This window comes from Myodes glareolus, chromosome 25, assembly GCF_982192425.1.
Source record: "Myodes glareolus chromosome 25, mMyoGla1.1, whole genome shotgun sequence".
Classification (NCBI taxonomy): domain Eukaryota; kingdom Metazoa; phylum Chordata; class Mammalia; order Rodentia; family Cricetidae; genus Myodes; species Myodes glareolus.
This window is the reverse complement of record NC_142050.1, coordinates 7,304,670-7,320,314: the sequence shown is the minus strand read 5'-3', so window position 1 is coordinate 7,320,314 and position 15,645 is coordinate 7,304,670. Positions and strand designations below refer to the sequence as shown.

General features: G+C 38.3%; 1 protein-coding gene across 4 annotated transcripts in view; it reads right to left on the bottom strand.

Annotated features, from left to right (window-relative positions):
* The window catches only part of Umad1 (UBAP1-MVB12-associated (UMA) domain containing 1), a 236,768-nt gene that overhangs the window by 122,078 nt on the left and 99,045 nt on the right, over positions 1 to 15,645 (bottom strand). For all 4 annotated transcript variants that reach the window (XM_085683631.2, XM_048448946.3, XM_048448947.3 and 1 more), the window contains one exon: positions 9,885 to 9,946. In XM_085683631.2, the coding sequence (XP_085539757.2) occupies positions 9,885 to 9,946 (62 nt within the window). The remainder of the gene's footprint in view (positions 1 to 9,884; positions 9,947 to 15,645) is intronic.

Sequence of the window (15,645 nt, the reverse complement as noted above, 5' to 3'; positions counted from 1 at the left end):
TTCACTGCTCAGGTCAGAATCAAAGGAAATAAGCTTTTGACAACAGTTATTAAACATACTTAAGTTTTTAGAATCTAGTAGGTTGGTATTGTACAATAAAACTAAGGGAAAAGTCACACAATTAAGTTGTTTTTTTCCTGGTAGCCAAATTAGTAGCTGTAAGAAATAAGTGAGATTAAGTTAATGTCTTACCTTGAGCACAATCTAGCAGATACAGCACCATCTCTACATGTGATCTAAACACTGAGATAGGTTCCCATGCCTAATCTTTAAAAGTCAGGACATACTTTATTTCTGAGTGCACACTAGACTCATCCCACGTGCTCAACAGCCACCTGTGGCAAGGGGCTACTGCATCATGCAAAGTTAAACTAAATGCTGAGAAGATTCCTGTTCCTTGTTTCAATCACTACCCAATGTTTTCCTGTGAGTTGGATGTCACACTCCTAATGAGGTTATTTGTTCTTTTGTTTTAATGAACAAAGTGGGCTCCAAAATACAAATGTAACACCACTGGAAACAGACATGGAGTCTGAAAATGGTGATGCTGACTTTTCATTAACACTCAGCATGCATGTGTTAAAATAAACTACTTGTTTTTCCTGCTTATTTTTTGATTCATTCAAATTTCAGAAACTTGGATTTTCTTCTAGGACCTAAGTTACAGGGCACATCACCCAACATTCAGGAGAATACTAACATCTTTACCACTTCTTGGCCTATTAAATAAAATAATACTTCAAAGGAGTTATATTATTTAACTCTCTAAAACCAAAGTGGTTTATGGATAATTGGTAAGAACTGTCAATTCTTGTCATAAAAACTTTTAAAAAATATCACAAAAATAATAACCACAAATGAGTACACAAATATACTAAATTCCAGGCTACCAAGCCCTCCAGAAACTACAAAAGGCAGCTTAAGGGCTTGCATGCTACACTGAGACCCCGCCTGTCATCCCAACAAACACAGCAGAAACGATCAGTACTAGGAAAGAGGAGAAGTGCCAGCATTTTATCCTTAAATCTGAGCACACAAAATGTAAACGTTTATTGCAATGACTTAACTCTTTTTGTCTTCTTATTTACTGCTAGGAAAGTATTAACTGAACTGTGAACTTTGCATTGCCTTCAGGCAACACAATAACACTCAGGAAGTTACTAGATTATAGATTCTATAACAAATGCTTTAAAAGACCTTCAGATGCAAACAGAATATTCGTCTTAATGACTTAAAATGAGGTTAAGTTACATAGTTAAAACTCATTGTCATAGTATACTTCAGTGTGTAATTTAGTTATAATTTAATTATAGTTTTCAAAATATATCATCCTCGCATCGTAAACACCTGCATATTAGCATCTCTGTGCATTATAATATATAATCCTTCACACTTGATTACAGTGGTGTTGGTCCTTTTTGGTAAATAATGATCACCTCTGTAATAACCTAAAATTTTCCTCAGTGACGGTTGTCTCCAAAAGACACCATTATACCTTTAGGAGTTCAATCATGACCGTCGGTCTTGCTTGTTCTTCATATGGTGAACTCTTAGGAGTACAAGCCAAGACATTTTCAGGCACACAGAATTTTAACAGAGCTTCGTTCAAAGTAAATATTTTATGAAATATTTGCTGAAATAAATGGATATAATATAAATAAATATTTCAAAAATGTACTTGGGTGAGAAACCAGAAAATTATTTAGTTAGGCAATGATAAAATGTAAATAGTTATTCATCAGACCATTCTGTGACAAAACTGTCTTATAATTAACTAACTACGGCCTACATATTCTAAAACTAATTCAATTAATTTTTGCTAACGTTTTCTTTAGGATTCAGGAATTCATCACAATAAAGACCGAAAAGTCTTTGTATAAATTATATTCCTTCAGTTCTCAAGAATCTCATTTTATTCTCTCAGGCTGGCAGGATGGCTCAGCAGTAAAAGGTACTTTCTGTCAAGCCTTACGACTGTAGCTTGATCCTGGTACCCGCGTGGTGAAAGAAGACAACCAACTCATTCAAGCTGTTCTCTGATCTCCACACATGTACCATGGCACATATGTGTCCCCCCACCACTGACACAGACACACACACATACACAAATAAATGTTTAAAAACAAATCTTACTCTTCTGGTGTTACCTGTAATTTGTCACACACTAGGTCAATGGGTCTCAACCTTCCTAACGCTGAGACCCTTTAATACAGCTCTTCGTGTTGTGGAATAATAATAATAGTAATAATAATAATAATAAAATAATAAAATTACTTTATTGCTACTTCATAACTGTAGTTTTGCTACTGTTATGAATTATAATGTAGGTATCTGATATGCAGGATGTCTGATGTAAGAACAGCAAAGAGGTGTGGCCCAAAAGTTGAGAACCACTGCATTATATGATATAAGCAACTATGGAATGTAAATATCTTTTGATGTATTAAAAATTGGTATCTGGCTGGGCAGTGGTAGTACACGCCTTAATCCCAGCACTTGGTAGGCAGAAGCAGGTGGATCTCAGTGAGTTCCGAGGCCAGCCTGGTCAACAAAGCAAGTTCCAGGACAGCCAGGACTGTTACAAAGAGAAACCCTGTCTCCAAAAACCAAAACTGGGATCTGAAAGCACTGTGGGGATGAAACAAGATGATGTAAGCCACAGTCTATGATAATGTATATACCTCTACACACAGACTTATAAAGAGAACAATGCCTGATTAAATCTTCTCAACTGAAGGATTATTGATATTACATTTTTGCACAGTTTTAAGATTTTTTTGCTTATTTAATCTAATTAAGAATATGTGGCTTGAGTAGATCCCCTTCAAATATAGTAAGCTCCAACTGAGTTGCTATGAATGATGCTTTTCAGAACCCAGTGTGAAAAGTGCTGCCTAGCCATGGTTTGACCATTCTGTGATTCCACAATTCTCATTACGCTTTTCCTTTTGTTTGTCATGGTTTATATTCTTTTAAAAAAGAAACTTTTTAAAAATCTTACACTTTATTATGAAGTTACCAAGATTTTCATATTTCTTACAAAGAAAAATTTCACAAATTATAATACAAAAGTTTGAAAAGTAGCAATGTAAACACGACTTGAAAAAACTTTAAATATCTATCACTTAATTAACTTTAGTTTATATTTATTATACAAAGTAATAGCTTATTATGACATTTCGATACACGCACATTGTGACCTCAAATCTCATTTGCCTACTATCCTCCTTTCCTCCCCTTTTTTTGTGCAAATAGTTCTCCATTTACTTTCATATTTTATTTTTTTTAAAAAATCTACATTTTGCATGTGAGAGAAAATATCTGATATCTCTTTGATACTATTATTTTGCAAGCCTCTTAATTCTTATACAAGAAAGTCCTATATGAAGAGGGCAAAACACATACAAAAAGACCCTTGGGGAGGTTAAATCCCTATTGTTGAAGACACCATGCATTTCGGACAGAGGACACAGAGGACCTGAGCTGGATCTAACCTGAAAGCATCCTCCCTGAAGACTAGCTTTCATGGTACCAGAAGGCACCGTGCAAGCTTTCCAAGGAGGAAAGCAGCCAACAGCCCTACCGACTACGGTAGTAGTTGCCTATGAACGATCAGCATGGCACAATGAGCCTAAAGCTCAGCAGTGGCATGCATACCTTGGCGGTTATCATCAACAGCTCTCAGGTTGTGCTTAAGACTTGATTAACAAGAGGGAAGACATGCTTGGTTCTGGAAACCGAGTCATACTCAGGGCTGCTGAAGTCATGGGTCTTTGAGGCACCACTACTAACACCACTTCAGCAAACCAGCAGAATTCCTAACTGCATTCTAAACAGCTTTCCTTAAACCCACAGATAAATGTAGCTCTCACCCCTAATCAAAGAAATTTCTCCTTACAACAGTTGGAGACACAGAAAACTATAGTCAACCAAAATGCAGAGAACAAGTAGCAATGTGGTACCCAGCCCCGACTGATAAATCTGCAACACAAATGCTACACCTAAGAGTAAGGGAACATTCCGGAAGAGGAGGTGGGAAGACTGTAAGACTCAGATGAGCAAGAAATTTGAGGTGTGAGTTCATTTCCCAAAAATGCCAGAAGCTCTACACCCACAAAGTCTCACCAACACGGTCGCTTAACCAAGATTTGAGCAAGGATGACACCAATACATACAACAACATGGACGGGGGAAAATCTCACAGGGCCCCAAGCAAACACAAAGAACTATATACAGACAGTGAAGGAATACTAAGAGCAGTCGGGAAATAGCCTTTCTCAGAGAAGAGACCCCCACCCAGACGGCCAATACTAAGTGGTTAGTCCTGAAGTCACACACACACAAGTAAGATAAGGAATAAACATGTTGCATTTTTAATTTTAGGAATATGCATAAGCATTTATATATATACATACATACAAGTACGCACATGCATGTTCTTGTGTGCAGGCGCACACACATACAATGAAGAAGAAGCCATAAACTTGAGAGAAAGAGCAAGGGGTGGTGGTACAATGGGAAGGGTTGAAGGAAGAAAAGAGAAAGCAAAAAATGATGCAATTACATTTTATATTGAAAAAATAAAAATCATTAAAAAGGAAAAAAGTACACCTAAATGTATTAATTACAAAATGATATTTAATTATCATACTGTGTTTAATCTATTTAGTATATTTGTCACTGTGTATTAATTCCAGGGAAGCACTTGTTTGAAACACAAGAATTATGTATAGAATAAAACTGAAAATACTATCATAATTTTCTGAAAATAAATATTGCTATCCTGAAATAAATGTTAGTTGGCAAACAAACAAACAAACAAACAACAACAAACTGATCCTTGGGAACCATTGTTTACAAATAATTTTTTAAGTATTATTTAAAAATCTGATTTGTAATATGCCTTTATTTAATAAATGGATGTTAAAACAGTTATGACACAAAAAATATTCAAATACAATTATTTTTGAAGAAAGGTATAATATATAGACAATAACAGGTGTGTACAGGAGGCTGAATAGGTTAAGAAGGATAAAAATCAATTTAGTGTTTGGAAATCCCCACATCCCTGGCAAGTGTTCTACCAACACCAAGTTACAGTTGCAGCTAGCTATCAGCATAAAGCCTAGCTGAGAATGTGGAGAGATAGGCCAGAGCAGCCTTGGGAGATGAGGACTGTGTCCGCGCACCCTCGCTGCTCTAACATAAAGCCTAGCTGAGAATGTGGAGAGGTAGGCCAGAGCAGCCTTGGGAGATGAGGACTGTGTCCGCGCACCCTCGCTGCTCTAACATAAAGCCTAGCTGAGAATGTGGAGAGATAGGCCAGAGCAGCCCTGGGAGATGAGGACTGTGTCCGTGCACCCTCACTGCTCTAACATAAAGCCTAGCTGAGAATGTGAAGAGGTAGGCCAGAGCAGCCTTGGGAGATGAGGACTGTGTCCGTGCACCCTCACTGCTCTAACATAAAGCCTAGCTGAGAATGTGAAGAGGTAGGCCAGAGCAGCCTTGGGAGATGAGGACTGTGTCCGTGCACCCTCACTGCTCTAACATAAAGCCTAGCTGAGAATGTGAAGAGGTAGGCCAGAGCAGCCTTGGGAGATGAGGACTGTGTCCGTGCACCCTCACTGCTCTAACATAAAGCCTAGCTGAGAATGTGAAGAGGTAGGCCAGAGCAGCCTTGGGAGATGAGGACTGTGTCCACGCACCCTCGCTGCTCTAACATAAAGCCTAGCTGAGAATGTGAAGAGGTAGGCCAGAGCAGCCTTGGGAGATGAGGACTGTGTCCGCGCACCCTCACTGCTCTAACACTGCCAGGCAAGCGCCAGGCCACAGCTAGTTCTACAGCTGTGAGCTGCTCAGATTAGTTGTCCTCTAAGTGTCTGTTCGCATTGAATGGCTGATATATGTCACACATAGGGAACACGATATGTTTCGGATAAATATGCACATGTATATTCACACATAAATATGCACATATACACATATAAACAAAATATATACATTTATACCTACAAACATATACACCTTTACATAATAAATATACACATGTGCACAAACTTAATATACACATTTATTCATATAAACACATACATATTTACACACATAAATATACGCATGTGCACAAATATAACATATACATTTATACACACAAACATATACATAATATATGTATTATATAAATATACACATGTACACACAAATATACAAAAACACTTGTACACACAAACACAAACATGCATAAGAACATATACACATAAATATACATACATACACACATAAACATATATGTATACATGCAGGCAGCCAACCAGCCAGTTGGTCACCAGCCATTTCTACACTTTTTTGTAGTCTTTTAAAGCGAATTATGAACCCTTTTGCTAGTACAATAACTACAGTTTCTTTATCAGATGTATATTCTTCAAAACTATCTAAAATCATTAAATTTTTTGTTGCTAATGAATCCAAAAGTAAGATTTTATTAATAGGCCACTACTAAGAAGGCAAAAAGAAGACAACTTTCCTTTTACAGGGAGAAGAGATGTAACTGTGTTTCTAATATAAAGCTGAAGACAGAATTTGATGACGAGATTTCCTTGTAGAAGACCACTTCACAACCCAGGAGGCTGCACTCGACTGAAGGTGTGGTCTCCTTCTACCAACTAGCATTACAGTGAGGTCAGAAGAACAACCCCAGGCGTCAGAAGTCACTGGCGCTGTCTGTGGCTGGGGAGATTGTGGTTGAGTAGAGCTTGGGTTTAAGCGTTTACTCTGCAGGCTTTGTGGCATTTCAGAGGCACAGAAGTAAGAAAACACACTATTTAGAAACAGATCTTAGACAGAAATGCTGATCCGGTAAGAGTCAAGTGAAGCCAGGCCCTTGCTGGGCCTGGGAAGAGAAGCCTGCTATGAAACCTTCAGTAGGTAGAGTCATAAGGAATTGAGGAGCAGGGAGGACAAACGCACCCAATCACATTTAGGCTTTGAATTTGACACTTGAATCAGGGCTTTAAAAGAAATCAATGTTACGTATTTTTTTCAGCTCATTTTATGTACCAGATGTGAATCTAAGCATATGAGGTCTACTTTATTTCTACACAGGTGGCTGGTGGTAAAGAAATGATCTGAGACAGTGATAAATGTATGAGAAGAGGAAGTACAGTCATGTGATGCTGGTAAGGAGGGTGCGGACCAGGAACACAAAGGACCAGAAGACAGGCAGGCCAGTGAGTACTCAGCTAACTTCAAGTCTCAGAATGATTCAATCTGACTTTTATTTCTGTCAGCTATGTGAAGAATGGTCTCTAAGGAGGTGGAAACCTAGTTCAAAAAAAAAAGGTGGTGGCTTTGACTGCTCTAACAGTGACAAGGCTGGAGGACTGTTGGAGCCGAGGAATCCTCAGGGGGTTCAGCTCCACGCCACGTCACAGATGACAGAGATGTGAAGAGATAGAAGAAATCCTGGACACTGGTGCTGTGGGGAGTGGGTGCGCACACAAAAATGATCAAGCCTTTTATGATCAAATTAGGTTGATATATTTAGATACTCAGTAAAATGTTGCCAGCGGGTTAGACAGTCTTAAACTCAGGATCAAAGACTAGATAATCCACTGTGGGAGTCATGAGCCACTCCCCAGAGATGAAAACAGCTAGTTTAGCTGGTACATTCCTTTTTGTTTCTACATGAAGGCTTAGGCAGTACAAAGTATACAGCAATGTTTTCAAGAGAAATGAAGGATTACATTTTAGATGTTTAAGGTAAAGATAAATAAGTTTGACCCAACTTTGATAAATCAGACAGCCTCTTGAATTACAATTTAACTGTGGCTTCCCCTGTCTCTTCTGTGTTCTCCGTGAGCAAACTCTGGCTTCGCCATTACTCAGTAAGTACTTCTGACGCATCTGAGTACATCCATCAACCCCAATGTACTAACTCAGAGTCCAGAAACAGCACCGCTAGAATTTGATGTTACTTAAAATGTTTAAGTGTTTATGGTTCTTAAAACGCTCTTTTCCTTAGGAAGTAGCCTTGAAATTATTCATACTGACAAGAAACCTTAAAAACAATAATAAACTGTCAAGCTGTATAGACATCTCTAGTACATCATGTACGTATGCTAAGTCTCAACATGCTTCCCCACACCCACGTTCCATTTCACATGTAGACACTGAATTCTTAAGGTAGTAGCATTAAGAGATACAGCTTTAGGGAGATAATTAGGTCATGAGGATGGACCATTTATAAGGGGAATTGGTTCCTTTAAGAAGGAATGATGGTCAGGACTCCATGTCATGACACAAGAAGGTGCCACATATGAATCAAAAAGCAGGCTCTTACCTGACAGTAATGTTGCTAGCGCCCTGATCTTGGGCTTTCCAGCTCTAAAACTTAGAGAAATAATTTCCTATGGTACTCACATTAGCTCTCACGGGATGCTTGAAGTGAAATAAAACTGAAGAGATCAAGGTACTTCAGAATAAAAGGTAATGGTGTGGGAGGTCCTTCTGTCTATGTGTTGCTTTTATTGGTTAATGAATAAGGAATCTGTTTTGGCCTGCGATAGGGTAGAATAGAGCTAGGCGCGGAAGACTGAACTGAATGCTGGGAGGAAGAAGGTGGAGTCAGGGAGAAGTTATATAGCCCCGCAGGAGACAGATGAAAACTTGCCTGTAAACCGCAGCCACGGGGCGATACACAGATTAATAGAAATGGGTTAATTTAAGATGTAAGAGTTAGCCAGAAATATGCCTAAGCTACTTGCCAAACAGTATTGCAAATACCATAGTTTCTGAGTGATTATTTTGGGAGTCTGGGCAGCTGGGAAACGAACAAGCAGCTTCCCTCAACAAGGCAGACAGTTTTTTGTTCTTGCACCCATTTCTTTCACCACCACCTACACAGTCCTCTGTACTGTGCCTTAGGGATAGTCAGTGCTTAATAAATATTTGTGGAATGAATAAATGAAAAAATGAATACAGGCAATTTTTAAAAAGATTTTTCTTCCTATTCATCAATCTTAATAAGTTCTCCCTTGGTTATAAAACATTTTCTTAGTGAAAATGATTAAAAATTCCTTAAAAATAAATGTAAATTTCTACTCATAGCTCATTAATACTTAATTAATCTTAATTAATGTATTCATTTATGGAATCTTTTGGACCACCTACTGTGTAGTAGGCACTGGGCTCTCGTGCTGAAACAAACACTTCAGATCCCCGACTTCACTGCAGCTGGATTCAGCAGTACTCTCAGGCACCCGTGAGAAACCAAGGGGGCCACTGTGCAGAAAACTGCAACACTGTGGCTATCTCTTCCACTAAAGCATGATGTTACTACTTCCCATTCCCTAAAAGATGACTAAGCACTGCCAATGCAGTGTGCAGAAAGTATCCTGGCACACTGTCCAGAAGAAAACAGCTTTTTCATGGAAAAAGAAGATAAAGCTGGTTTTTCTCCGGAATAGTAAGGAAGTACTCTCTGATGCACAAATGGACAAAAGAACTCTGTGCAGATTCATATACTATCTATTCAAATGTGCTAGGGAAAAAAAAATACTCAAAACCAGTCAAATTGTTCCAATTCAAGAATCACATTCCTTTAGCCCCCTTCTTTTCTCCTAATTTCCCTTTCTTCCTTTCCATTGTTCCTCCCCTCCCCTCTCTGTCCCTCTCTTCCTTTTCACCCCCTTCCAAAAGTTGCACCCTATTTCTTGCACTAGAAAGCACATGGTCCTTGGGAAGTCGCTCACTGTATTGCTCATCACCAGCTTTCATAGACCACTGGCTTCTTGGTGTGAGTTAAGTTACTACGTATCCTCAGGAGAATGTGGAATCACAGGGACTTGCTCAGTTTCACGCCCAAAGGATTCTTGCTGCATTTCACTTACCTCCAAAGACTGGCTGCCCTCTGCTTCGGAGGGTTTACATCTCATTTCCTTAGCTGTATCTCCTATGCAACAAAAGAGAGACAGAGAGAACTTTTCTGTTATGACCAATTATTTTTTTCTGTTTGTTCACAGTACTTTTTCTTACTATATGTTCTGTGCCATGGAAGCGACCACTATCCCCTTTGATACAAAGTAAACAAATCAATTTTTAAGAATAATAAAATGTATTTTATCTAGTTCTCTCATAAACACACACTAAAATGTACCCTGCTTCTATAAGTTTACACTGGAAAAAAATAAAATCAATTTGTATTGTATATACCAAGTCATATTTTAAACAAACCAATAAAGCTATGGTTTGCAGACAGGGAAACTATTTTAAAATACAAATTTCTTTATGCCACGAGTAATTGGTCTCCAAATTTGTTTCATAAGACTTAATCTTTTCTTTTTGTGTGTGTCCCTGTGTATTAAACTAGATATGCATGTTTCTGTGTAACAATAAACCAAATGGAATACAATCTTCACAGCAGGAAAGCACAATGAACAAACACATAAATAGCTCTCAGCTAGCGCTATGATGTCTAAGGCTAGTGCCTCAGTAGATTCTATTGATGAGTTAATTTGGATTAGCTGATTTCAAGGACATAGAATGCATACACAGTTGAGCAAGTATAAGCGTAACAACTTATTAATGGCCTGCTTTAATTTGCTTATTCTTAAAAGTTGGTGATTGGCACATGGTCAGTACACATCCAATTAGCCTATTTCTCTGAAGCATAATCAGAAGCTAATTCAGTAATTTGTAAATTGTTCTTCCCATAAAATGAGGTCAATATGAAGAATGTACATAACAGTGAAATTATCAAGCTTATGGATGATGGTTGACTGAAATCAAAGGTAAGGAATTTGTTAATGCTAAGGAATGTTAAAAGTAGTAAGGAGAAATAAATCGTGAAAATATATACTAAGGTAACTTTTTCTATGAAACACAAAAGTTTAGGCTATCAATGGTGACAATTTAAGAGAAGGTTCTTAAAATCTATGCAGAACTAAATAATCGTTATATTTGAGAACCATGGAAAATTTCTGTTGATAGCTCCCCCAAATGCTTTCATATAGACTAATCCAGTCTATTGGCTGTGTTTTCAGAGTATGCAATATGACTGTTGCTGGGCAGGACTCAGGACAAAAAAAGGTACTCAGTATTTACTGGTTCAATGAATGAGAGAACTTCTTTGTAGTATTTCACCTATAAATCTGTGGTTAAACACTGAAAGGTAGCTAATAAAAAACAATACTTTCTAAAATTTATGAAATTTGAAAGGCAAATTTATGACATATTACTTTGATATTCTGTTATTTGTAACATAATTGTGAGATCATTTTTAAAATTTAAAAAGTTAATAGTATTTTTCAAAATTCATACTGAAAGAAAACCAGTCTGAATATAATAGCAGTAACTTTACTGCTATGTCAACACATGGCTGTTTACAGTAATCATGCACTGACACATGCAAAAGAGCCTTATCCTGTCAGGATCCATCCCCAACATACAAATGGAGAAACCAGAGTACAAGGAGTTCAGTTTGCTTAATTACAGACATGAGCATGGCAGCATGCTCAGCTATCACGATACAAATGAATGTGCCATGTTAACAATGTGCATAAAAAACAAAACAAAAGTATAAGGAACCGTGATAGACTCACTGTGAAAAGTTACTTTCTCAACAACAGATGATTCATTTAAAACAGTGACCGCTTAACCACGCCACAGTTGACACTGCAGTTAGCTGGAATTATCCACCACAAAATCTATGCTTCCTTTGCCATTTTCTTGTTTCAAGGTGAGTACATAAAATTTTCTCTATCTGTCCCTACTGCCTGAAAAGCTAGAAAGGTTATCAGCCAGTGTTCTTGAAAGCACACAACACATCTGCCTGGAAGCAATGCACAAGCACTATTTACTGAAATGCCACGCTGGGTGATGACTCAGATAGGCAATCACTGATTACAAGGGAAATTGCCATCTGCAAGATTATTTCTGCAAACAAAGGCACAAAACGAAGTAGAACCCGGCAAAGGAAAAGAACAGGTCACAGGGAAAGAAATACAGCTTCTGAAGGTTTTCCCCAATGGAATTGTGTTATCAGGATGAAAAATTTAAATATTTTGCATAAAGCGCTTAGAAGTTAGACAGCATAACAATAAATAAAACAAATCCTAGAAGTGCAATGTGAGATGTTTTAGTTTTGAGACACTGTTTATGCCTTACAGACGATAGAGACGCAAAAAGCTCTCAAGTCAGCCATTTAGAAGGAAGAACCAATTCCTATAAGGTTTTCATGGTAATTTATCTTTTGTAAAACTGTTGATGACTGTCGGCTGGGCATGGTAAAATCTCCCCCCACCTCTACTCGCCAAACAAGCAAACTTCAAGGGGCAGAGGCACTCAGTGACCTGCCCTGGTCTTCCGCGGGGAGGGCAGAAGAACCTATTTCCTGAGCTGGTATAGGCGTGAGAGGCAACAGCTCTGAAAAGGACGTCTGAAGTCGGGACTCATCCTAGTCTTGCCGTTCTTTTCTGCCTCACTAAGCTCCTTACATCATGTGTTTTCTTCTCTCCAATGGTAAGGAAAACTACCTCCGACCAGAGCCAGCCACTGTCCTTCTTTCCGGTCTTATAAAGGAAACACACAGAGCCCTTGGGGTTTCTCCAGAGTTTTAAAGACCAGATGCAGTTTAGGTACTACTAGGCAAAATTCCTCATATTCTATAGCATGTTAGTTTCTTTGTTTGAAAATGTAGATCTTATTTTCAGTAAATGATAAAGGCTACACATCCAAATACAGCTCATTCAGATCTTAAAGGACTAACGTGAAATAATTTAGAGGTTGGCCAACTTTTATTGTGAAAGGCCAGATAGTAAAGATGTTGGGCTTTACAGGCCATATGGTCTCTGTCACAACTTCACAACGCTCCTACTGTAGCCAAAGTCAGCCATAGAGATCATGTGAACTAATAAAGTGGCTATGATCCAAGACAATGCTATTTATGAAAACAGCTGGCAGGCCGGAGAGCCTACTAATCCTCATTGTAGTGAAATATGTGCACCATGCATTTTCTGTGATTAAAAAAAAATGAGAAAACATTTGAGCTCTTCAAAGAGATGAGAAAGGGAGGGTCCTTAGAGTGCCATCACGACCCCAATTCTACAGGGAGAGGAGAAGCAGTAGAGGAAAGTAAGAACTAGACATAAAGGAAGGTAGGCAGTGGAGAAATTCCCGGGCATGGGGAAGGAGGCCATGGTCCCTTGGATCACCCAGGGGAGCCTGCACAGAGAGTTTGGTGGTAGGCAAGAAAGGTAACAGAGCCATGGTTCTCACTTCTTAGGCCCCATTACCACTCGTTCGTGGCCCCTCTTCTCTCTCGGTGTTGGTGAGTTGGGGAGGACCTGGTTCTCTGTGGTTGTACCCTTTCTTTAGTTTCTCTTGATAAAAGACAGTCACAGAGAACATATTGTTCTGCTGAGTCCTCTCCCCAATGGAGAAAGCCTGCCCAAACTCAGCATATCCTTCAACTGGGTGGAAGTCAGTCTAATTATGGGATGCACATTAAGAAATCCATTTGCTTTTTCATTTAAACCACATTATTCAACACAAGTTTCTAAGCAAAAGAATTTGGTCTCTATCATGGTTTTGCCTCAATTGACCACATTTTGTATGGGAAGAGGACTTATCAGCACATCCCTGAGCTCCTAAGCACCAGAATTGGACTGATATGAACATAATTAAAATTTCCCTCCATACAAAAAACAAAACAAAACAAAATAAAAACAAAACAAAACAAAACCAACCAGGGTAGGAAGCAACCAGCAAAGGTCATATTCAGTGAGTTAGCTCAACAAGAAGGAAGACATGGCTAGTATTGGAAACTCCACCAATTACCAAGGATTAGTGCAGTCATAGATCTTAGAAAATCCACAACCAACTTACTAAACTCACACAACTCCTATCAATATTCTAAATATTTGTCTTTATACCTACAGATATGTGTTGTTCTCACCCCGAATCGAGGAAACTTCTATTTGCTGTAGACACAGACAACCCATAAAGAACGCAGAGTTTTGGAGTCCAGTTCCAACCAATGCAGCTACAACACAACCCTGCACCTAAGGTTTGGGGTCACTGCAGAGATGGGGAAGGAGTTCAGGGCACAGGAAACAGGTTTGCTGTGATAGTGTTTCTCTTAGAAATGTCAGTAAGCTACATACATGAATTCTAACCAATATGGCTGCCTAAACAAGAAGAGAACAAGGATGACACCAACATGCTAACAAGGAAGGGCGAAATCTCATGAGTCTTCAACTCTAGACAAAGAACTATATGCAACTAAGGAAGGTCGAGAGTAGGAAAAAAGAGTCCTCCCCAAGGAAGAACACATCAATTGGTGACCCAATACCAAATGGTCAGTCCCAAAAGCAGGTTCACACAACTAATTATATACAGACTGAGCAGCTTGTATTTAGGAACACACACACACACACACACACACACACACACACACACACACACCCACCAACAATTAAAAAGAGGCCATGAATTTGAAAGCAGGGGTAGGTGGTAGGGTTGGAGAGAGGAGGGAAGAAGTAAGTGTTGTATATATGTGTGCATGCATTATAATATCAAAATTAAAAAGATAGTAGTAGAAAAATACTTTTTTCTTTTCTTTATTAGAAAAGATTTATTTCTAAAATTTTATATCTGAGAATATAATCTACAAAAAACTATTTCAAGGAGTTCACATAGAAGAACAGTTCTATGGTTAGAAGTATGAGAAACCTGTAGAGCATAAGTTCTCAATTGAGTTTTTATTCATTTTAGTATCTGAGAAATTGAATAGTAAAGAAATGACATTTTTTTTTTCAAAATGCTTTTTTTTTTGGTTTTTAAATTCTGGAACATTTTAGTCACCTAATGCCAGTAAACACACTACACAAGCTCATTGAAATGTCTATGGGAAATGTAGATACAGCATTTTTAACAATGCTGCCATAACACTGATTTAAAATAAATTATCTTTATCTGACACTTTAGAGGGCTCTTGATAAGGCCAAATTTATTTACCTTTGACCATTCATTTTGCAAAATGCTAATCCACATTTTATGCCTTTCTGCGATTGTTTTTCACAATGCTCTGTTAATTCACTCAGTTGCATCTAGAACAGACTAAGGTCACATTCTACTAAATAACATATTCTGGAGGTGATATTCTGCAGAGGAGAAAAAAATAGCCAACTAATTTGAAGACACAGAAGAAAGCCCCAGTTAAACCTTTAAAACATCTTGGACTAGAGGTGTGTGTGTGTGTGTGTGTGTGTGTGTGTGTGTGTGTGTTGGGGATGTACGTGAGAGACAGAGAGAGAGACTAATAAGAACAAAGTGTGAAAACGCCATAATGAAACCTATTACTTAGTATGCTAATTCACAAAACTAATACTTTAAAAAAAGATGAAAAATAAAAATATCACTGCAACAAATTCTACCAATTAGAGATTCATTAGAGTTAATGAGCTCTGCTTTTAAAATGCAAATACCCTCTGGGAGTGTTTGCCTATTAGTCATCGCCTAGTGAAGTAGTGGAAAGAACAGTGGACCGGCCATGTCATTAGCTCCTTTTTAATCTTCAGTCACATTCATTATACAAGGCAGTCTGGCATAGTGGAAAGAGAATGGCTTTGAAATCTGTCAGGGCTCCACCCA